This window comes from Pyrus communis, chromosome 8 (assembly GCF_041283825.1).
Source record: "Pyrus communis isolate YQ-2024b chromosome 8, ASM4128382v1, whole genome shotgun sequence".
NCBI lineage: Eukaryota > Viridiplantae > Streptophyta > Magnoliopsida > Rosales > Rosaceae > Pyrus > Pyrus communis.
Window position 1 is genome coordinate 5,945,786 of NC_142572.1, and position 24,935 is coordinate 5,970,720.

The following is a 24,935-nucleotide window of genomic DNA, read 5'->3' on the forward strand; positions in this document are numbered from 1 at the left end:
TGATTAGTTTACTAGTTGATTTTCTTTTCTTTTTTTTTATATTTTAATATTTAACTAGCAATTCTACACATGCTATATACGTAACAGAAAAATATGAGAGAGATGCCATAATACTTGTAAGAGTATAATTAATATTTAGTCTCATTATGTAACATGTACTTTAAGCAAGAGGTTAACTGACACACCCCGACCGAGATCAGGGCATGCTGGCCGTCACGCGAAGGTGACGTAGCCATGTGCGCGTGCGGAAGCTAAAGGTATAGTAATATAAAAGTACGAATAATTAAAAACCTAATAGCATACAAAGTACTAGTGTATGTGAGACACAATTCAGAGCAAGTCTACAGCAGTCGAAAAAGGAAAGTTACGACATATGTACACCCGAAGGTGACCCTACAATGGTGAGTGTCTGTCAGAAATGCCGGGACGCCCTCTGGGATGGACCACCGAACTTGCTAGACCACTAGAACCTGGAGGGGCGCAAAAACAAAAGCGTGAGTGGGCAAAAACAAAGCTCTTTTAAAACTCTTTAACAAAAATACATTCTAACCCCTCGCCGTAAAACCTGTATACTTCCCAGAAAATGAACATATATACGTATGTATAGGTATGTCAATAATGCTCCACATATGCCATTCATGCTCACAATATGCCATTCATGCTTGAGAATATGCCACAACAGAATCTCATAATCAAATGTAATTGTTCAAGCATAATTCACATCAATAACATATAATCTGGCAGCCGGGAGTCACCTAACGTGACCTGTACGGCTGCATATAGGACTTCAATCTCAACTCAATATCTGAATCTGCACACGAGTCGGAACCACCTAACGTGGTCTGTACGACAAGACTGGGTGTAATATATACGCTCTAGTGCTACGATCACGTGAAGACTGTGCGAATAATCGCGGGTCACCTACGAGTCGGAACCACCTAATGTGGTCTGTACGACAAGGCTTGCACCTAACTTGGATCCAAGGCGAGCGTGTGGTGCTGGTGAACATCACGTGAAGGACTGTGCCCTGGCCCTGGGCGGGAGCACTAACACCGGGGGTGCAGATTATGAGCTCTCTAAGCATTTCAAACTACTATTGCATAATAAACAGGAATGCATAACCACATGAATACCGCTTACCTGGCACTTACCTGTGCGTCCACAGCACCAAATACACATTTATATATGTATGCCAACTACCAACGCACGTGATGATGCGTAAACAATATTCAAATGATGCATGGCATAAAACATATAACCTTTTCTATTTAATTTCTGGGAATTAATATGTATATAGGTATATACGGAAAACAAAAGCCCACTCACTGATAATTAGAAGGGTCGTAGCCCCCCTGCCTCGAGTGCGTACGCTCGTCCTCGGAAAACGAATCACCTATACGCGACAAAGTTACGAAAACATTAATTTAAAAGCACCTAAGCAACTTCTCGTAATAACTTCTCATACATTGCTCAAAATGGACAAATGAATATACCAACGTGACCTACACAACCTCAGGATCACGCCCATATTTTTAGAAAAATTTTTGGACCACGCACGCGCCCCCACGCGCCTGAACACGCACGGACCTACGCGCCCCCACGCGCGGCCCACGTGCACTGCACACTGACGGCGTCAGTTGACGCCGTCAGGAATATTCCGTTAACTGACGGAATATTCCGTCAAATCTAACCGGATTCTGTCACTGCCGTTAGGAATATTCCGTTAGACTTAACGGAATATTCTCCTTTCTTCTCCGGCGAGACGCCGGCGCCGGCGACGGCGCCGGAAAACTGGGTAATTTTCAAACTAAGTTTTCTCCTTCGTTTTTCAACCATTTTTCACGTTCTTTATACCAAAATGAAGCTTAGGACTAGTAGAATCACGTTAGACTAGTTTTAAGGCCTAAAAATTGCTAGATCATACCTGTCTTCAACTTCAAGAATCGGCCAACTTCGTACAGGACGATCCCGACGTCCAAATTCACCCAACGAACTACTCCGAGGCTCCTTGGGACCTCACAAGCACAACTACAAGCTTAGAAATTCCAAAAACAAGCTAGTTTAGGTTTGCATGAACAGTGTAAAATTCGGCCATTGTTGAAACGACGTGAAAACGTTCGAATTCTTACCTGGAATTGGTATGGTTGTGCTCCTCACAACCTCACGAGCACGAGGGTGGTCTTGGTTTCTTAATTGGTGCAGGTTTGAGTATGTTTGTATGTGTGGCCGTGTGTGTTGAAGGAAGAAGAAGAAGATGGATTCGGGGAGAGAGAGAGAGAGAGACTGAGACAGAGACAGAGAGACAAAGAGTGAGGGAATGAGGGAGGGAATCCCGGGAAAGTGAGGGTGAGGTGTGAGTGTGTGTGTGGTCCTACAACACCACACTACACAACACTTAACGTACACAAACAAATTAGGGTAAAATTGTCATTTTAAATGTACGTCTCGTTAGTTTCGGGACGGGATGTTACAACCTACCCTCCTTAATAGAATTTCGTCCCGAAATTCAAAACAACCTCAATACACCCCTAATAGTCAAAGAATAATCTAGGATACAAATCCCTCATTCGTTCTTCTGTCTCCCATGTAGCTTCTTCAACCGAGTGACTCCTCCACAAAACTTTCACCAAATTCACCGTCTTGTTCCTCAGAACCTTTTCTTTCCAATCTAAGATCGTTAACGGTTCCTCGTCGTACGTCAAATCTGGATTTATCTCTAACGGTTGAGGAGGTATCACATGCAATGGATCAGCAACGTAATGTCGGAGCATAGACACGTGAAAAACGTTATGCACTTTAGCCAACTCCGGAGGCAACTCCAACCTATAAGCTACCTCACCAACTTTTTCTGTGACTATGTACGGTCCGATATACCTGGGACTCAACTTCCCTTTCTTTCCAAACCGCACAACACCTCTCCCCGGTGAAAGCTTTAGAAATACCCAATCTCCGACCTCATACGTTCTGTCCGTAGCATGTCGATCTGCTAAACTTTTCTGCCTGTCCTGAGCTGCTTTCAGGTTAGACCTAATTACCTGAACATTTTGAGTAGTCTCCTCGACAATCTCCGGACCTACCAAGACTCTTTCGCCAACCTCCGACCAACATAACGGAGTGCGACAAGATCTACCATACAAAGCTTCAAATGGCGCCATGCCAATGCTCGAATGGAAACTGTTGTTGTAAGCAAATTCCATTAAATCTAATCGCTGGTGCCAAGCATCACTGAACTGTAACACTGATGCTCGCAGCATATCTTCCAAGGTCTGAATAGTTCTCTCAGACTGTCCGTCCGTTTGTGGATGATATGCCGTACTGTAAAGTAGTCTCGTACCCAAAGCTTCCTGAAAGGCTACCCAAAACTTTGATGTGAATCGTGGATCACGATCCGAGACAATACTTACAGGGACACCATGGTACTTCACAACCTTTGAAATAAACAGCTCTGCTAACCGGCTCAAATAGTACTTCTCTCTTACTGGAATGAAATGTGCCGACTTAGTGAGCCGATCAACGATCACCCAAATGCCATCAAAGCCATTATGTGTACGCGGCAACTTGTACACAAAATCCATAGTGATATTTTCCCACTTCCACTCTGGTACGGGAAGCGGCTGTAACAATCCAAACGGCTTCTTTCTTTCTGCTTTAACCTGCTGACAAACAGCACAACTGCTCACATACTCAGCTATCTCCCTTTTCATACCCGGCCAATAGTAAAATGGTCGAATGGTATGATACATTTTGGTTGCCCCTGGGTGCATGGCATAAGCCGAGATATGTGCTTCATCAAGAATTTCCTTCTTCAAGTCCACATTACTAGGCACGAACATTCTACCCTCTAACATCAACATGCCATCAGAATCACGAACTCTGAGATCTCGCCACCTTCCTTGACCTCGAGCTTGAATTAGTTCTTGAATCTGTTCATCAGCTACCTGAGCTTCAAGCACCCGATCAACTAAGATTGGCCTAACTTGAAAATTAGCAAGTAATGCCACTTCTCGATCTTCTGCTTCTAACCTTACTCCCGTAGCACGCAAGTCCACCAAAAGAGGAATACGACTAGCGTACAACGCATTGATACGGCCATGTGACTTCCTGCTAAGTGCATCGGCTACTACGTTCGCACGACCAGGGTGATAATCAATCGTGCAATCGTAATCGCTGAGCAACTCCAACCACCTCCGTTGACGAAGATTAAGTTCCTTCTGGGTAAAGAGATACTGAAGACTCTTGTGATCTGTGAAGATCCTACACTTTTCTCCATAAAGATAGTGTCTCCACAACTTCAATGCAAAGATAATAGCAGCCAACTCCAAATCATGTGTAGGGTAATTCATCTCATGGGTTTTCAACTGCCGCGAAGCATAAGCAATCACCCTACCATGCTGCATCAATACACATCCCAGACCATTCAAGGAAGCATCGCTATAAACCTCGAAATCACCACTATCGTCTGGAAGTGCCAAAACAGGTGCATTAGTAAGACAATGCTTCAACTGCTGGAAACTTTGCTCACACTTATCATTCCACTCAAACTTAACATCTTTCCTTGTTAACCTCGTCAGTGGCAAAGCAATTACCGAAAAATCCTTAACGAATCTCCGATAATATCCCGCCAAACCAATGAAACTTCTCACCTCAGTGACGGTTCGTGGTTGCTCCCAACTCTCCACAGCTGCAACCTTCTGAGTATCAACCAGAATACCTTGAGCAGAAATGATGTGCCCCAAAAACGCGACTTGATCTAACCAGAACTGGCACTTACTAAACTTAGCATACAATTGGTGTTCTCTCAACCTTTTCAACACCAAAGTAAGATGTCGGACATGTTCCGCTTTGGACTTAGAATACACCAGAATATCGTCAATGAAGACAATGACAAATCTATCCAGGTAAGGCTGAAATACCCGGTTCATTAAATCCATAAAAGCTGCTGGTGCATTCGTCAACCCAAATGGCATAACCAGAAACTCGTAATGACCGTAACGAGTCCTGAACGCCGTCTTAGGAACATCATCCCTACTAATCTTCAGCTGATAGTACCCAGACCTCAAGTCTATCTTAGAAAATACACAAGCACCTCTCAGCTGATCAAACAAATCGTCGATACGAGGCAATGGATAACGGTTTTTAATCGTCACCCGATTCAATTGTCTGTAGTCGATACACAGCCTCAAAGTCCCATCTTTCTTTTTCACAAACAACACTGGAGCGCCCCAAGGTGAAATACTAGGCTGAATGAATCCCTTATCCACTAATTCCTGTAATTGCACTTTCAATTCCCTTAACTCAGCGGGAGCCATACGATAAGGAGTTAATGAAATAGGATTGGTACCTGGAAGCAACTCAACAGTGAAATCCACATCTCGATCTGGGGGTAAACCAGGTAAATCTTCAGGAAAAACATCAGGGAAGTGTCTAACCACTCTCACATCCTCAATTCTGCTTGGAACGGCCTCCTCTAGTACCACATGAGCTAGATACCCCTGACAACCTTTAGTCAACAACTTCTTCGCTCGTAAAGCCGAAATAACACCATGTCTTACTCCACTCGGCTCACCCACAAAAGTAACCTCAGGTAATCCAGGACGGTGAAAAGTAACTACTTTCCCGTAACAATCAATGTTGGCACGATAGAAGTGCAACCAATCATTGCCCAAAATCACATCAAAATCGACAATATCTAACGGAATAAGATCCGCGGGCATAACTACACCCTCTACTATCACTGGACATCCTGGGTACACACAATCTACAACACATCTCTCTCCTCTAGGCATAGCGAACTCTAAATCGTACCCTAGAGGTGTGGGGCGAGGTTGCGTTACTTGAGCAAATGTATGAGAAATAACGGAATGTGTAGCTCCACAATCAATTAAGACTCTAGCAAAATAACCAAGAATGTTTAACGTACCCATTATCAAGTCCGGGTTGTTCTGAGCATCCTGCAGGGAAATATTGTGAATACGCCCCTGGCCCTGCTGTCGTCCTCCACGACCTCTGCTCGCTTGAACACCGCGACCTTGAGCTCCACGCCCCTGACTGGGCTGACCCATCTGCCTCGAAGACCCTGCACTACTAGTGGCATTCTCACCCTGCTGATACTGTCCTCCTTGGTACCACTGAGAACCACTTGTTGGAGCTGGAGGATACGGCATGTAGTTGCTGGGATACGGGGGATAACCACCTTGTGAATACGGGTCCTGGGGGTACTGATACGGTCCCGGGGCATAGGGAACAGCATCACCCTGATAGTGATAGGCACCACCTCTACCTGTTTGACCATAATTACTCGGACCTTGGATTTGCCGAATCGGTGCAGGTGGCGGCATAAAGGTCTGCTGCGGCTTCTGTTGCTGACCCTGGGGACAATTCACCGCTCTATGTCCCATCTGCCCACACGTGAAACAAGCACCGTTGCCACGCCTACACTCGCCGAAATGTCGATTATTACATCTACGGCAAAATGGGAGTCGGTTTCGGCCACCATCATCTTGTCTCTGGCCTCGAGCACCTCCATAAAACCTACCTCCACGTCCTTGTCCAGAGGCACTGAAACCACCACTAGACGAACTTGAACTTGCACCACCCCTTTTAAAGTTCTGAGTTTGACGAGGCCCCAACGATGTTTGACCTTTTCCTTTGTCGTCTTTCTTCTGATTGCCGTTTTTCTCTTCGTCACTATCACTTGACATATTCTCAGAGTCCTCTACCCTCAACAATATCTCATAGAACTCCTGATATGACTCACAGTGAGTAGTAGTTACCATAGAACGCCATTTCTTCTTAGTGCCCAAGCGAAAACGACGAAGCATCTCCGCCTGATTACCAGCGACATCGGGATAGTAACGAGACAAATCAGTGAACTTACGATAGTACTCGTTAGCCGTCATCTTTCGCTGTTTCAATTCAGTGAATTCCTGTTTCTTACGGTCGATATACTCAGGGGGTACAAATCTCCTTTGAAACACGTCTTTGAAAACATTCCAATCGGTCCTCTGAGCTGGAGTCAACCTACGAAGTTCTTGCTCCCACCAAGCTGCAGACTCCATCTCCAGAAACCAAGAGGTTGTCTCAACCCACCTTTCCATAGGAAGGTTCCCCTGGTTATGCAACACACGGAAAGTCTTCTCTATGTGTTCCAACCAACGTTCTGCGCCTTCGTGACCCTCGTTACCTTTAAACTTATCCAACTTCAAGTTATACATAGTCTCCAGAGGAGTCCTCTGGGGAGGGCGCATCACTGTTTGAAGGGCTGTAGCAATCACTTCCCCCAACTGAGTAAGATCAGGAAAACTAGACTCATCTGAGCGACGTGGTTCCCGACGAGGCGGCATGATTCTGACAGAAGACACCAACTATTAGAATACTCACAAAGACACAGGACTGCCAAACCTAGGCTCTGATACCAAGCTGACACACCCCGACCGAGATCAGGGCATGCTGGCCGTCACGCGAAGGTGACGTAGCCATGTGCGCGTGCGGAAGCTAAAGGTATAGTAATATAAAAGTACGAATAATTAAAAACCTAATAGCATACAAAGTACTAGTGTATGTGAGACACAATTCAGAGCAAGTCTACAGCAGTCGAAAAAGGAAAGTTACGACATATGTACACCCGAAGGTGACCCTACAATGGTGAGTGTCTGTCAGAAATGCCGGGACGCCCTCTGGGATGGACCACCGAACTTGCTAGACCACTAGAACCTGGAGGGGCGCAAAAACAAAAGCGTGAGTGGGCAAAAACAAAGCTCTTTTAAAACTCTTTAACAAAAATACATTCTAACCCCTCGCCGTAAAACCTGTATACTTCCCAGAAAATGAACATATATACGTATGTATAGGTATGTCAATAATGCTCCACATATGCCATTCATGCTCACAATATGCCATTCATGCTTGAGAATATGCCACAACAGAATCTCATAATCAAATGTAATTGTTCAAGCATAATTCACATCAATAACATATAATCTGGCAGCCGGGAGTCACCTAACGTGACCTGTACGGCTGCATATAGGACTTCAATCTCAACTCAATATCTGAATCTGCACACGAGTCGGAACCACCTAACGTGGTCTGTACGACAAGACTGGGTGTAATATATACGCTCTAGTGCTACGATCACGTGAAGACTGTGCGAATAATCGCGGGTCACCTACGAGTCGGAACCACCTAATGTGGTCTGTACGACAAGGCTTGCACCTAACTTGGATCCAAGGCGAGCGTGTGGTGCTGGTGAACATCACGTGAAGGACTGTGCCCTGGCCCTGGGCGGGAGCACTAACACCGGGGGTGCAGATTATGAGCTCTCTAAGCATTTCAAACTACTATTGCATAATAAACAGGAATGCATAACCACATGAATACCGCTTACCTGGCACTTACCTGTGCGTCCACAGCACCAAATACACATTTATATATGTATGCCAACTACCAACGCACGTGATGATGCGTAAACAATATTCAAATGATGCATGGCATAAAACATATAACCTTTTCTATTTAATTTCTGGGAATTAATATGTATATAGGTATATACGGAAAACAAAAGCCCACTCACTGATAATTAGAAGGGTCGTAGCCCCCCTGCCTCGAGTGCGTACGCTCGTCCTCGGAAAACGAATCACCTATACGCGACAAAGTTACGAAAACATTAATTTAAAAGCACCTAAGCAACTTCTCGTAATAACTTCTCATACATTGCTCAAAATGGACAAATGAATATACCAACGTGACCTACACAACCTCAGGATCACGCCCATATTTTTAGAAAAATTTTTGGACCACGCACGCGCCCCCACGCGCCTGAACACGCACGGACCTACGCGCCCCCACGCGCGGCCCACGTGCACTGCACACTGACGGCGTCAGTTGACGCCGTCAGGAATATTCCGTTAACTGACGGAATATTCCGTCAAATCTAACCGGATTCTGTCACTGCCGTTAGGAATATTCCGTTAGACTTAACGGAATATTCTCCTTTCTTCTCCGGCGAGACGCCGGCGCCGGCGACGGCGCCGGAAAACTGGGTAATTTTCAAACTAAGTTTTCTCCTTCGTTTTTCAACCATTTTTCACGTTCTTTATACCAAAATGAAGCTTAGGACTAGTAGAATCACGTTAGACTAGTTTTAAGGCCTAAAAATTGCTAGATCATACCTGTCTTCAACTTCAAGAATCGGCCAACTTCGTACAGGACGATCCCGACGTCCAAATTCACCCAACGAACTACTCCGAGGCTCCTTGGGACCTCACAAGCACAACTACAAGCTTAGAAATTCCAAAAACAAGCTAGTTTAGGTTTGCATGAACAGTGTAAAATTCGGCCATTGTTGAAACGACGTGAAAACGTTCGAATTCTTACCTGGAATTGGTATGGTTGTGCTCCTCACAACCTCACGAGCACGAGGGTGGTCTTGGTTTCTTAATTGGTGCAGGTTTGAGTATGTTTGTATGTGTGGCCGTGTGTGTTGAAGGAAGAAGAAGAAGATGGATTCGGGGAGAGAGAGAGAGAGAGACTGAGACAGAGACAGAGAGACAAAGAGTGAGGGAATGAGGGAGGGAATCCCGGGAAAGTGAGGGTGAGGTGTGAGTGTGTGTGTGGTCCTACAACACCACACTACACAACACTTAACGTACACAAACAAATTAGGGTAAAATTGTCATTTTAAATGTACGTCTCGTTAGTTTCGGGACGGGATGTTACATTAACAAACTCTCTTCTCTTGATGTCATTTAGTACTAACTATAATTTAGTTGTATTCATTTTCATTTGTAAGTAAGTGAGAGGTTGTTAAGTTCAAATATCATAAAACATGAGTTCACTACCTAAAGGAGAGGTTATTGACGTTAACAGTTGGTATTTTTATAAAGAATAATGCTTGGCTACCTAAAGGATGAATAGGAGCTCATACTCAAAACTCTTCATTTCTGATTTATGGACCTTCGTGCTTTTTATCAGAACTATTTATATTATAAATCATTTTATAAAGATTATGTCTGCAAAAATTCAATTAAAACTAAGGTCGTTTAGTCATCAAATTGTATAAGAACAAATGAACAGAAATGGTAAAAACAGTACGAACTGTTTATCTATTTGCTACAGTTGATCGACTTAATGACCTTAGTTTTAATTCATTTTTTGCAGAGATGATTTTTACAAAGTGATTTATAATACGAACGGTTTTGATTATAAGCATAAAGTTCTGTGAATTAGACACGAAAAATTTTAAGTAGGAGCTCCTACTCATCTTTAAGTAGTCAAGCATTGCTCTTTCATACATAGGTTGAGTACTGACCTTCTTCACTTCTTTTTTTTTTTTTTTTATGACACACCCTTTTCAGTTAACAATAGTATAGATACAATACATACATAATTTCCCAAAAAAAAGAAATGCTTCCCATGTCACATCACGGCCCGGGGCGGATCATTTCCCGGGCCCGCTCCACCACCGTAGCACAATATTGTCCGCTTTGGGCTTACCATTCCCTCACGGTTTTGTTTTTGGGAACTCACGAGCAACTTCCCAGTGGGTCACCCATCATGGGATTGCTCTAGCCCCTTCTCGCTTAACTTCAGAGTTCCTACGGAACCCGAAGCTAGTGAGCTCCCAAAAAGTCTCGTGCTAGGTAGGGATGGGAATATACATATAAGGATCACTCCCCTGGGCGATGTGGGATGTCACAATCCACCGCCCTTAGGGGCCCGACGTCCTCGTCGGCACATTTCCGGCCAGGGATTGGCTCTGATACCAAATTGTCACATCCCGGCCCGGGGCGGATCATTTCCCGGGCCCGCTCCACCACCGTAGCACGATATTGTCCGCTTTGGGCTTACCATTCCCTCACGGTTTTGTTTTTGGGAACTCACGAGCAACTTCCCAGTGGGTCACCCATCATGGGATTGCTCTAGCCCCTTCTCGCTTAACTTCGGAGTTCCTACGGAACCCGAAGCCAGTGAGCTCCCAAAAAGCCTCGTGCTAGGTAGGGATGGGGATATACATATAAGGATCACTCCCCTGGGCGATGTAGGATGTCACAATCCACCTCCATAACCATTGGTACCACTACTACTACGGTACTACCTCCGATATCCCATCAATGTCCAGTACCAATCCCTGATCAACCGTTGTCATCACTAAAAACTAAAAGTAATTACTAAACAAATTTTTAGTTTTCAAAAAATAAATAAATAAATAAATAACTAAAAATTATAGTTATCAAAGAGCCCCTAAGTAATTAATTTACTTTTTTTTTTTCTATTTTTCAACATCCCTCACATAAGTACACGGATCACGAGCAATGGCCTTGTTAGGTCTTTAATTATAGTTATAAATATATAGTCATGAACCCATTTGTAGAATTTTATTAATCACAGCGGTATAACTTATGTTCTTACAAGGACATTATCTCTTTCTTGTATAGACTTAAATTAACCAAGTACATTCTCATTACGTGTGTGTGTGTGTGTGTACCTTTCTTGTTTATCAGACGCTGCACGTAATTTGTTGTTATACCAACAACAAATTGATCAACTACTCGTAAGCATGTTCATCCATAGAATTATGATAGTACTAGCAGTCTAGCATTTGCATTTGATCACGCATGCATGTCATCTTCATGTGTTTTGCCTACCACTTCCAACCCCAATTATTTCGTATCTTTTACTACCTCCATCCATCACTTAATGATTGAGGTTGATGAAAAGAGGTGAAGCTAACAAAGCCAAATTTGACACAAACCAGGCATTTTTGTTCTTACATTCAAATAAATAAAACTGGTCAGTGAGAATTTGTGAAAATCTTTGGGGTAGATGTCTTAGGAGCTCCAAGTTCTGGAAAAAGCATTTGACAGTACAATCATTGCACAATTGAATTTTTTATTTCATATATATTAATTTTATGTTATTCTTACTTTTATTTGGAGGAATCAAAGCCCATCCCACTTACCATATCACAAAGGACAATTATAATTTGACTGCCCATGCTTTGATTAGATATAATCCGCACCAGAAAATTGACAAGAACAAGGTAAAGTACAAAATGCACCCCAAAGTGGAAGAGTGGAGTTTCACGTGCGTTTAAAAAATAAAAATATGAATCATATCGCAGCCAGAATTATATTAGATGTTACGGCACTAAGTTGGATCCCTTGATAGCCTTTAGTCAAGAAGTTCAGGTAGCACAAGAAGAGCCCCTAGGTTTTCGAGTCGGCAGGTTTATCTTTACAGTAACTTATCCTTTGGTATAGTGATAATTGTTTTGATTTAGCTCAAAGAGGTATTAAATTCAACTAACGTGAATACATGGCGGCATATATTTTTTTTGAAGTTTAATATTTAGTTGCAGAATGAGTTATTGTGATAGTGTGAGTTTGCGGTAAGCGAAAATGAAAACAACATAAAATCACAGAAATGTTGTTTTTTCTCAAGAAAAGGACACTAGTAAAATTTGTCGGAGATCACTCTAAATGGTGGCTGCTCAATTTCAGAGAGATCTTACAAAGAAATCGTGCTTCATGTAGTATAATTAACTGACTCATTAGCTTTACTTATGCAAATTGTATTTGGGAAGGAAATAAGGAAGAATCAATTCTTACGTACAGTGTGAAATGTACAGCTTAAAGTTTAAAATTTTAGGTTTTGTTTGATAATCATTTCCTTTTACTTTTTGTTTTGTGTTAGATTATGAGGAAAGAGATCATATCCGGATCTCTTCCACCAAGGCCATCGGATCAAGTGATTTGGGTTTTTCAAATTTCATCCAACAGTTAAAAATTATCATAGCTTTTAAGGGGTCAAAACAGGTGAGCCGTTTGATAAAATTTGGAAGACCCAGATCACTTGATCCGGTGGCCAAGATGGAAGAGATCCAAAGAGAATCTCTTTCCAGATTATGAAGAGGAAATATATGAAAGAAATAAAGAATGCAGACTAAAGAAAGAATGGGAGAGAGATGCAGAAGATATGTACAGGACATGTAGGGTTTAAGGTTTCGGGTCTCAGGTTAATACAAAAAATTAAAATTAAAATGCAAAACGAAATGATTACCAAACCCTTAATTTTAAGTTTTGGAATGACATAAGAATCAGCTTTAAGTTGAAGAAAACTTGACAGTGATTTCATCTTATTTATGCAATTTAATCTCGTTAACTGCAAAACGTGTAGTTTTACTTTTGATGCTTCAAGATTAAAGATGGTGGTTGCACAAGCTGAACAACAAGGGAACAAATAAAAAGAACGTGTTCTTTTACCTACGGGCTCATATGGCCGGCAAGGTGACAAGATCCATAAGTTTGGATTCAGATCTAAGGATCAATTAATCCAGTCCGTTGAAACTTGATCAAACGGCTACAAACAGGGGATCCCACTAAAGGTATAATAATTGTAGTCATTGGATCAAATTTCAACGGACCGGATCAATTAATCCCTAAGCCCAGAATCCTTAGATCCGGAGAGGATCTGGATTCCATAAGTTTTGGTAGTGTACACTGTATACTGTACTTTCATGTAAAACGTTGGGAGCCGGGAAGGTAAAAAAAATATCACATGACCTCAAACATCTTATTTCAAAGGAGTGCATAAGATGTTATAATTAAGGAAAAATATGAGAAATCCAAATGGCAATATGTATGGAGCTTTAACTTTTAAGCTATCTGGAAGATACGAGTATTTCACATAGTTAATAACTTAATAGATATAAGTTTTATATGCATATCCTCCTGCTACGACTGAAACAATAATTGTTAACGCCAATGAGCATTTAGTCTTGTAAAACGCAGTCTTCATTTTATACCTTTTGAGTTTAAATTTCATGGATTGTAAATGTTGATTAGTGATGTTTACTTTGTCACTCACCTGTTGACCAAAGATTCATGGTCACTCACCGTTGAATTTGATATCTAGAATTGAAATTAAAACACTAAAAACACTTCCATTTATTCTTTAGATTTGATTTTAAATTCAAAAATGAGTGACTATACATTCAGTAACAGAGAGAACATTTTATTATTGAGTGGTAAAATACGACAACATTGACAATTTTTGCAATTTTTTCAAACTTGGATCTTTGAAGGCAGCCTTCAGTTGATTGCAAGTCTAAATTGGTCTTGAAGTCTAACTATCAAGCCCAAAAGCCAATATCTATTGGGTTAACCCTTGAAACCTCTCCCTTCCTCTAAAGCCCAACTCTATTCCGTAACTTTCTAAAGGGTCCCTAAACTATTACTTCAGTCGAAATTGACCCTTTGAATTATTTTTTTTGGTAAATTAACTTCTTAAATTATTTAAAATCACCCAATTAACCCCTTGCCGTTAGATTTCATCCACTATTCCATCAAATTCAAGGGCAAATTAGTGTTTTTATCATCAATTCTTATTTATGAGTTATAACCACCAATAAAACAATGACACATGGAAGCATACTAAGAAACATAAAGAAACCAAACGTTTACGTAACAAAACATTTCACTTTGTCATTACACATTACTATGAGTCCACATGTCATAATTTTATTGGTCATTATAAGTTACATGTAAGAATTGATGATAAAAAGACTAACTTGCCCTTGAATTTGACAGAATGGTATATGGAATCTAACAACAAGGGGTTAATGGGATTATTTCAAATGATTCAGGGGGTTAATTTACCAAAAAAATAGTTTAGGAGGTCTATTTCAACTAAAGTAATGGTTTAGAAGGTCAAACGCCAATTTACCCTATTAATAAAGAAGACTCTATCAACCAGGTAAGCCACCATTTGCAGGTCCATCATACTCATTCAAAAATGTAAGATCAACTTTTTTTTGAAAAATCATAGCTTATATGAGGGATACCATTGTAAGGCTCATTTTATATCGTACTTCAACATTCCAAATCATTTATTTTTGGGAGTTTTAACGAAAAGTCCACAGTACTGTTCACTTTAACGAAAAAACCACATTTTTACACTAAAAAATCAATCCCGATACTATTCACTTTACCCTTTATTTTGTCCTTATCATTAAAACACAAAGTTTTCAAGTCCTTTTCATTAGTTTTCCTTTTATTTTTTAGGATTCTCTCCCAGCTCATCATTACTAGAAAATTACCAAAATTTAAAGTCATATAACCACTAGATAAAATAGTGGTCATGTAATTGTTATTTTAAAAGCACAGTATATGTCTATTCATGTCACATCCCGAGCTCGACTTCACTGTAGTACAATATTGTCCGCTTTGGGCCCCGACCACGCCCTCACAGTTTTGTTTCTGGGAATTTACATGAGAACTTCCTAGTGGGTCACCCATCCTAAGATTGCTCTCGCGCGAACTCGCTTAACTAATTACCAAAATTTAAAGCCATATAACCACTAGATAAAATAGTGGTCGTGTAATTGTTATTTTAAAAGCACAGTATATGTCTATTCATGTCACATCCCCGGCTCGACTTCACCGTAGCACAATATTGTCCGCTTTGGGCCCCGATCACGCCCTCATAGTTTTGTTTCTGGGAACTTACCCGAGAACTTCTCAGTAGGTCACCCATCCTGGGATTGCTCTCGCGTGAACTCGCTTAACTTCAGAGTTCCTACGGAACCCGAAACAAGTGAGCTCCCAAAAAGCCTCGTGCTAGGTAGAGATGAGAATATACATATAAGGCTTACAGGATTCATTCCCCTAGGCGATGTGGGATGTAACAATCCACCCCCTTTAGGGGCCTAACGTCCTTGTCGGCACACTTCCGGCCAGAGATTGGCTCTGATATCAAATTGTCACATCCCGACCTGGGCCCCCACCACATCCCAGGCTCGACTCCACCGTAGCACGATATTGTCTGCTTTGGGGCATGACCACGCCCTCACGGGTTTGGTTTTGGGAACTCGCACGAGAACTTCCCAGTGGGTCACCCATCCTGGAATTGCTCTCATGCGAACTCACTTAACTTCGGAGTTCCTACGGAACCCGAAGCCAGTGAGTTCCCAAAAGGCCTCGTGCTAGGTAGAGATGGGAATATACATATAAGACTTATATGATTCACTCCCCTGGATGATGTGGGATATAACAATTCATTTATTATAATTAGATGTCTTAATATTTTTTAATTTATCTATTTTTTGTCTATAAATAATAAATTAAAATATAAATGATTCGAATTGTTAAAAAATAATTATGAAGTTTGTCTCCACATACGCTGAACAATGTTTGACTTGTTTTTTGAATCATAAGTATGAGGTTTAGAGTTAGCTTGATCCAAACCATAGCTTATAGATTATAGTCCAACAAACTAGACATGGCCCAAGATCAAAAAGCCCAAACCTCAAGACACATCATTTTAATTTCTTACAGACTGGTCCGGGTGCTTTGAAGGAGGACCTATAATCTAAAGGACTCGAACATTTTATTATTATTATTTTAAATGCCAATAATATGGTTTAAATTCGTTTTTGGCGAGAATCGAACCTAAAACCTCTCACTTATAAGTGAAAATGATTACCACTAAGCGGCAAAACTCGAACATTTTAATTTCTTACAAACATATCTCCACATATCATTAAGCAGCTGGAGGAGAACCTATCTTTCACGGAGTAGAATTCTCCCCTCATATTCCCATCCCCTTCCCTCCTCTCCCCTCATCTCACAGTGTTTTTTGTCTTATTATCTCTATAACAAAAAAAAAAAAAATCAATATAAGATGTTAACATGGTTAAACCGTAACCGTTCAAATAGGAGGACAGGAAATGGAGAGAGATTAGGAGGAGAGAGAATCCTCCTCCCACTTCCTTCCCACCCAACCCAATATCCCCGATCGCTCCCCTATGTTGTTCCCTTTTTTTTTTTTTTTTTGGAGTTTTTATTTTAATTTTGGCGTTATAACTCTGTTGTCATGTGTTATAAGTTAAAATTTCTTTTGGTCACTATGTCTTTAATGGCCCATTTGATCACTGTATTGTTTAATTTTAACAATTTTGACATGTTTGGCTTTGAGGGTGGGACTAGCTAGGCAGGTCATGCGAAGGGGCAGGGGCAAGGGCAAGGGCAAGGCCGGCCCAGGGGGTAGACGACAAAGTGCGACCGCCATGAGCCCCCAGTCGGAATGCCCCCTCCCCAAATGTTTCAGTGGTACAGTGGTAAATGCCAATATTTTGTGCCAAATGGTCTTGTATTTGCGTTTTTGTGAAGCACTGATTGGTGTTTTTTTTTTCCCTTGTAGTGCATGATTGCGCATTAGCCTGGTGGTTGGTAAATAATCATCCTCCGGCATGGAGGTACAAAAAGAAAAGGCAGGTTTAAAAATGATGCCCGCAACACATTTGAATATTATATAAATTCTACAGTGATAAGTTCCTAATCTAGTTTTTGCCCTAGGGATTAAATTTTAGTCACTATCCACGATATTTTCCTTTCTTATCAATGAGTAAATTTTCAGTCTTGATGTCAATTTAGGCTTGTTTATTATTTTTAATTTTATCTTTTTGGCTTTCAAAAATATTATTTTATTTAATTCATATGGCCTTATGCGATCGGTTTGGTGGACCCTACAAATATACCGTGTTAGCACACTAACAAAATTTTAATAGAACCCAACGACATGAATAAAATTGATGAGTAACTATATAAATATAGATAGATGATCAAATAGATGAGTTTGGAACATGAAAAAACAGACGAAACCGTAATAAAACAAAAAACAAAAAAAACAACCCTTTATTTCGCTGATAGAGATCTTTTCACATCCAACGTAAATCTAGAGAATTATGATTTCATTCTCCTCCCGTGAAGAATCCTTACAAATCACAATACAAAAAGAGGCGGGTCTCGTTTCCCGGCGAGTGGCTTACCCAAACAAACAGCTCCCACCAAATATTTTCTTAAAAAAGAAGAATAAACAACAAAAACGAACAAATAAATAAATAAATAATGAAAAAAAAATATTAAAAAGCAAAAACAAGAAGTTCCTGAAACCAAAAGAAATCACCTTAGACGCCCCGTTCGTAAAATCGCCCCCCTTTTTTTTCTTCCAATAAAAAATCTGCGTTTCTGTCTCGATTTTGCTTTCGATTTGGAAGAACGGGGTGTTTTGGTTTGAATTTCAATAAATAATCTGCAGATTTTGTAATTTAATTTTTTATGTCAGAGACATTTAGATGAGATATTATCAGATCAAATCTTAGAGATTACTGAGCGAAGAAAATCAAAGGCAGCAAAAAAAAAAAAATGGAGAATATGATGAGCAAGCTTCGGAATTTGGATGCTTACCCAAAAATCAATGAAGATTTCTACAGTCGTACACTCTCAGGCGGCGTTATCACTCTCGCTTCCTCCATCGTCATGCTCCTGCTCTTCCTCTCCGAGCTTCGTACGTTTCCTTATTATTTTTTTATATATATATTGATATATGTAGATATGAATTTATGCATGTATGTGTATGGTTGTTCTCTCTCTCCGTGAAGATCTCAATGATTAGATGTTCATTTGGGGAATGAAGATCTGTTGATTTCTAGGGTTTGTTCTCTAAATTGTGTTTCTTTTTTGTTTAATAGGGAGTTTAGGAATAGGACGAATTAAATTGTTTGAATTTCTGAATTCCAACTCGTCCAAGTCAACGTTTTGTCAATCCTGATTGATCATCAAGGGATTAACAAAAATTATTGCTTGTGTCGAAATTGTGTTATGCATTTTTTATACTGTTGTGTATTTTGTTTAATTGTGCGAGTGCAGGGTTATATCTCCATGCGGTAACGGAATCAAAGCTTGTGGTAGATACTTCTAGAGGCGAAACCTTACGAATCAATGTAATGTTTTTGTTTTTCCTCTCTAACAAGTGTCAAGTAGCTCCTATTCGATAACCTGATATCAAGGGCATTGCTTTGTTCCGTTCGGACGAGGAACATTTTGACAATGGTTTGAAAATGTTGTGGTAAACTCCAACTTTTTTGCTAAACTAATTGATGCATGTGCTTTTTGACGTTCACAATTGCAGTTTGATGTGACTTTTGCTGCCTTGCCTTGTTCTATACTAAGTCTCGATGCCATGGACATCAGTGGCGAGCAGCACCTAGATGTAGTATGTATCCCAATTGATCGGTGATGAGATATAACTTTTGCTCTGAACTCTCCCTCTATGCAGCCGCACATCACCGCTCGATGCATTCTGACTTGTATGCAATTTCTTGTTCTTGTGTACTTGCAGAAACATGACATTATCAAAAAAAGATTAGACTCCCATGGAAATGTGATAGAATCAAGGCCAGATGTTATTGGTGCACCCAAGGTAAGTATTACAATGTTGTATGGACAAAAAAGAATCAGAACGTTTGCATTTGATAGATTAACAAGTTAAAGTATTCTGTAATTACCTGGTGTATGGAGAAAAGAGAATTAGAATAATTATTTCCTTTGGTTCTGCAATTTCAATTTCGTAACAAATTGCGTTAAGGTACATAATATCTATTTGTTTTTACTCATCTGTCCTTCAGTCTGCTCATACCTGTTTCTCCTTGACACACCTTGACACAGATTGATAAGCCCTTACAGAGACATGGTGGCAGGCTTGAGCACAATGAGACGTACTGTGGTTCATGTTATGGTGCAGAAGCGGTATGTTTGTTTGTCTGGATTGTTGTGCTAGATTTGTGTTAAATATAATGTGGGAAGTTGTTTCTGTTATAATGTTGGGAATGCTGAACTAGATAAGTGTCATCAGTCTACCCTGTAGATGTGTGTAAAGATGCTGATTATGATATCCAGCTGCGGTGTTGTAAATAAAATGAAGCTATTTGGAGATCCAATTGGATTGGATGTGTTCTGATTCTGTAAATCTAAATTTACTAACTATGAACTAGAAAGACTCTTACCCACATGTGTGTACATTACAATGGAAGTTACGTGTGGGAAGGGGGGAAATTGGGTCACGGATGATAAAGGTGAGGTTTCTGAGAGTAAAAACTGGAAATTGATTGGAAGTTGGGTAGTGTTCAATTATCATGCTATCCTTGTTTCTTAATCTAGTATTGAAGTGTTTAAAACGTCGGAAGTATATTGGGTTTTCATTCTCCTATATGTCGAACAATAGAGAGTTTATATAACAATATAGACAGACATGCCAATTCACTGCCTTAATAGACTGTAATAGGATATACAAAATAAACCTTTGCAATGCGCTTCTATTTCACTGTCCCCTCTATATATAGTTCACTATCACTTAAGCTTGATCATGATTATATATAGTTCACTGTCACTATGACTTATACTTTGGGTGTTATGTTCAGTAGCTATGTTTGTCACTGGTCCTCCATCCACTGCTTTAGTTTCTCCTTTGCGTTTCATTTCTCCTATGGGTTTCTGCATGCATGCAGACAATGTTTTCATTTTGATTTTCTGCTTCGTTTCATTTCTCCTATGGGTTTCTGCATGCGTGCAGACAATATTTTCATTTTGATTTTCTGCTGGAATTTTTTAGAAGCATTGTGATGATCGCTGAAATTTGGTCCATCACAATTGAGAATCATTCTACACAGATATTTTGAGCGAAAGAAGTTTCCTTAGTTATGTATTTCTTATTTTTCTAATTCCCTTTGTTTGTTTGTTTCTGTATTTTTGCAGGCTGACGAGGATTGTTGTAATTCATGTGAAGATGTCCGTGAAGCTTACCGAAAGAAAGGTTGGGCAATATCAAATCCCGATTTGATTGACCAGGTCAGCGAGCTCGAGATCTTGAATCCAAAAGAGTAGTCTTAAATGAGAAATTTTACTCTACATTTAATCTTGTGCATTAAAATGATCACCTTTGTTTAAAAAAATTCCATGGGCAAGTCACATTTAGAAATGACTAGGTTTGATTTTGGATGTCTAATTTCATTCATGTTATCATCTGAAACCATTTGTCCAAAACTTATCTCTGTCATATTCTACCTTTTACATGTCTCTCGAGTCCCTTACTATCATTATTTTACCCCTCCCCTTTTTCTGTCACCTGTTATAATTCTGTTCTTTTAACATTTCTAGTCTTTCTTATGTTATGTGTTTCACAACAGTGCAAAAGAGAAGGCTTTCTGCAAAGAATTAAAGATGAAGAAGGGGAAGGGTGCAATATATATGGATTTTTGGAAGTCAACAAGGTAGCTGGGAACTTCCATTTTGCACCTGGGAAAAGCTTTCAACAATCAAATGTTCATGTACATGATCTGTTGGCATTTCAAAAGGATAGTTTCAATGTAAGGCCTGATCACTAGTTTTTTTTTTTTTTTTTTTTTCTAATAAGACATATTGGAAAATTAATGTATGAAAAAAAAAAAAAAATAGTGGCACCAATTTTCCCCAAATAAACATGAGAAAAAAGGTCTGATCCCTGATGTTTCTAGTTTTCTTTGTATATGTGGATAACGAAAATATAAGGAGACGAATGAGATCAAATTATCGAAGTTCCTAGAAATATACTTCCTAAAACTTTGTCCTGCATCTTTGGAGAAGTTGTGTAATTAATATATATTACATGATACAGATAAGTCACACGATCAACAGATTGTCTTTTGGAGACTATTTCCCTGGTGTTGTAAATCCTCTTGATGGGTATGTTTCCTCTCTTCATTATATATTCTAGTCAACCTTATTATTTCCAAACATTTAAATACTTTTAAGGTTTTTCTGTTTATTACATCCTATATTTTGATATTATATATGCTTATAAATTGGTTTTTCAACCTTCAGTGTGCACTGGACTCAAGACAACCCAAGTGGGATGTATCAATACTTTATCAAGGTCTGTTTCCTGCAGAATGGCTCTTATATCTTTTGCATTATTTTCTATGTTATTATAATGTCTGCAGTTTATCTACATCCTTTCTCCATGTTCAATAATCTTTCATACATATGTATATGCTTATACATAGCTACATTTATGAGCATGTACATGCACATGCATGCACACACAAAAAGAACGTGTATTAGAGTTAGCAGGAAAAAGGTTTAAACGGCAAGAGCAGAAGAAATCTACTGTTTAGATGCCACCGCTTTTTTTCTTTAGATTTACATGTAAGAATTTCTGGACTATGGATGTGCTGTATTTTTGTAGATAAAAGAGAATTAGTTCTTTTTCCCCTTCATTGTTGCATGGCAATATATAGCATGATCCAGCTATATAATGTCTTGCATACAGCTATTGGAAAAAAAAAAAAAAAAAATTAATAATTAAAAAGTTGAGTTATTTCAGAACTTGCGCATATTTGGTATTGAATGATGACTCTGGTTCACCTAGCTGGCTATCTGCTTATTTCATTCCTTTGGCCCAAAACCTTGTGTTTTCACCTTTGAGTTGAGTCGCATATGAACTTAATTCTGTATGGATTACTAATATTAATAACCTTTTGTCGCATATGATAGATCTTATCTCGATTCCCCAATCAATCCTGATTACCTTGCTCTTTTGTGTACCTGTATATGGTGTTATACTCTTTAAACATATTTATTGCACGTCTGCATATACATTCCAAAGAGGAAAAACAAGTTCTTAGTGAACTTATTTACAGCTACTATTAGTCTTCCATCTGAAATAGTTGCCTTTTATCGTTGGCCACCTTTGTTGGATCAATCTATTTTTCCGCCAAGGAATTTAACGATCGTTTTTATTTTGCAGGTTGTGCCTACTGTGTATACAGACGTGAGTGGGCACACTATACAGTCAAATCAGGTGCAGTAAACTCGAATTAAGCAAAGATTAAAAACGATGCAATTTCTAAGCTTTGTCTTTTACCAGTTGAATATAACGTCTTATGTTCTAATAATTGGAATTTGCAGTTCTCTGTGACTGAACATTATAGGGGTACAGAAATGGGCAACCTTCAGTTCCTTCCTGGAGTGTTTTTCTTCTATGATCTTTCTCCTATAAAGGTGTATTTTGTTTTCATTCTATTCCACAAGCTAGTTCAAGAACTAATTTTAACGATAATTCAAATCTTTTGCACTCCCTTCTGTTGAAGTTGAACCTATATTCTTATGCGGCTCACTTGCATGTTGCAGGTAACTTTCACGGAGGAGCATATTTCATTCCTGCACTTCCTGACAAATGTTTGTGCCATAGTCGGAGGTAATGACTAATTACCAATTTTCATCTCCCATCTTTGATTGTTTCTATTGACACAGTTTCCATCTTTTTAGTTTTTCTTTACTTCTAATGTCTTTTGTGGATTTTGAAGTTGCATTGTCATTTATCTGTTGATTATTTATCCACCGTTTTAGCATTCGTCACTAGTCATCAGTCATCTTGAACTGAACCTGTTGCAGCATATGCTGGATTTCTTTGGCTATCGTTATTTTAATAAGTTGTGATGCATGTACTCTTTTTATCATTTCATTTCTGTTTTTCAGGTGTTTTTACAGTTTCGGGGATACTAGATTCCTTTATATACCATGGCCAGAAGGCAATCAAGAAGAAGATGGAAATTGGCAAGTTTAGTTGAGTGGTTCTATTAGCATATGGTGCTGCTCCATTTGTTTGGTCCGCCTGTCAACGACTTTGTGCGACAGAATCGATCTGGGAAAGAGGAAGCTTGTAGTGCACTCTCATCACTGCTTGGGCAGAGGCATCATCGTTTAATCGGAGACTTAAAAGAACTAGGTTGACATTCCTTAATTTAGACATGCCAAAATGCCCACAATGTTAAAACAGTTTTGTAATCGCTATATCGTCATGTGAATCTCTGTTTGAAAGCCGAAAGAAGGGCTTCTTCATTTCCTCCGGGATATTCGATTCTCAATGGAGATCCAGGCACTTTACTCCCTCCCGAATTAATCTCTCGTCTTCTTTCCTTCTTCCGACATTCGACGATTTCGAACTCGTTGTCCTACTCTTTTTTTGGGGTCTTGGTTAGTGGTTACTTGTCTTGCTCTTTGGTTTGGTTCTAATGTTTGATTGACGGATAAAATTAGTGAACACAAATTTTTGCGGGTTGTGCATTCCTCAAAAACATGGATAGGATTTGCATCCGCTTAAAACTAAAACCAATGTATATAATAGCAACTAAACTCAATGAGATCCATGTATTATGCTCAACAATTAAATTCACCTGTATTCAACTCAAATTTTTTCGGTCCGTCGCATGAGTTATATTTCAAATTTATAAGAATCAAACTCAAAATGTTCCGATCAATGGGGAGTGCCTTGAGTCAATATAAGCCTCTCACAATCATTTGTGTTTGTAAATGGCATTTTGAGTCGGACATTGGGAACCGGGATAACTACATTCTTAAATCTCCGACATTCATTTGTTTATGTTTGATTTGTTTGGTGTTTTCTCATACGAGCTATACTAAAGGACATGAAATCAAACACAGAATCTCAAATGTATTACAAACTTCTTAGGTTTAGATAAGATGTTTTGAAGATGTTTTGAATTCCACATGGCGTGTTTGTAAACTTTTTTAGAATGTTTCGGACAATGATCAAGATCTACCAACTAAACAATTCAAAATACAAAAAATACGAATAATTCCAAAACATAAGACAAGGACAGAAACCGCGTCGGCAGCACAACCAATGTCCATAAAAAATTGGAGCATTTTGCAATTTAATTGTTGAGATTCTTGCACACAGCTCATCCGCAGAGGCAATTAGATCTAATCACCTTTAAACACCTTTTAACCTTTCGCAGCAAAATGCCAAAACCATTCCCATCACCCAGAACAACCTTTGCACTGTTTCCACTGCCCCATTTCACACACCTTTCCCCCTTTTTCTATTCAAAGATGCTATTGCTTTCGAATCATATGTAAATCACACAAATATCATCTTGTTTTTCAATAGAAATGACAACCATCTGCTCTCTTTTTTTCATCTTTACGCACATTTTTATTTGTGTATGTTATTTTTGTTTGATTTATAAAATTTAATATCAAAACATACACAGGGTATGTGTAGGAAGAAAAAAGAGTAGTCATTTTTTTTGTGAGTAAAAT

At 39.5% G+C, this 24,935-nt stretch overlaps 2 protein-coding genes across 4 annotated transcripts; one reads left to right on the top strand and one right to left on the bottom strand.

The window, feature by feature from the left end:
• Positions 1-248: 248 nt before the first annotated feature.
• On the bottom strand, positions 249-9,706 carry LOC148694658 (uncharacterized). 3 transcript variants are annotated; one of them, XM_088698134.1, is made up of 7 exons: positions 9,373-9,706; positions 9,168-9,278; positions 8,570-8,636; positions 7,641-7,713; positions 5,921-7,347; positions 1,327-1,393; positions 249-470 (listed from the first exon to the last, which is right to left on the bottom strand). In XM_088698134.1, exons 5-7 carry the CDS (start codon positions 7,341-7,343, stop codon positions 464-466), a joined length of 1,497 nt encoding a protein of 498 aa, XP_088554260.1. In that variant the 5' UTR covers positions 7,344-7,347; positions 7,641-7,713; positions 8,570-8,636; positions 9,168-9,278; positions 9,373-9,706; the 3' UTR covers positions 249-463. The 3 variants fall into 3 exon arrangements, with proteins under 3 accessions (XP_088554260.1, XP_088554259.1, XP_088554258.1); XM_088698133.1 differs by lacking the exon at positions 1,327-1,393 and having other exon boundaries at positions 9,168-9,271; XM_088698132.1 differs by lacking the exon at positions 1,327-1,393.
• An 8,015-nt stretch (positions 9,707-17,721) lies between these two features.
• On the top strand, positions 17,722-23,768 carry LOC137718311 (uncharacterized). The gene is made up of 13 exons (XM_068457834.2): positions 17,722-18,342; positions 18,705-18,778; positions 18,967-19,050; positions 19,177-19,257; positions 19,503-19,583; positions 20,589-20,681; positions 21,020-21,199; positions 21,487-21,554; positions 21,693-21,744; positions 22,618-22,671; positions 22,779-22,871; positions 23,001-23,067; positions 23,349-23,768. Exons 1-13 carry the CDS (start codon positions 18,201-18,203, stop codon positions 23,438-23,440), a joined length of 1,161 nt encoding a protein of 386 aa, XP_068313935.1. The 5' UTR covers positions 17,722-18,200; the 3' UTR covers positions 23,441-23,768.
• Positions 23,769-24,935: the final 1,167 nt, after the last annotated feature.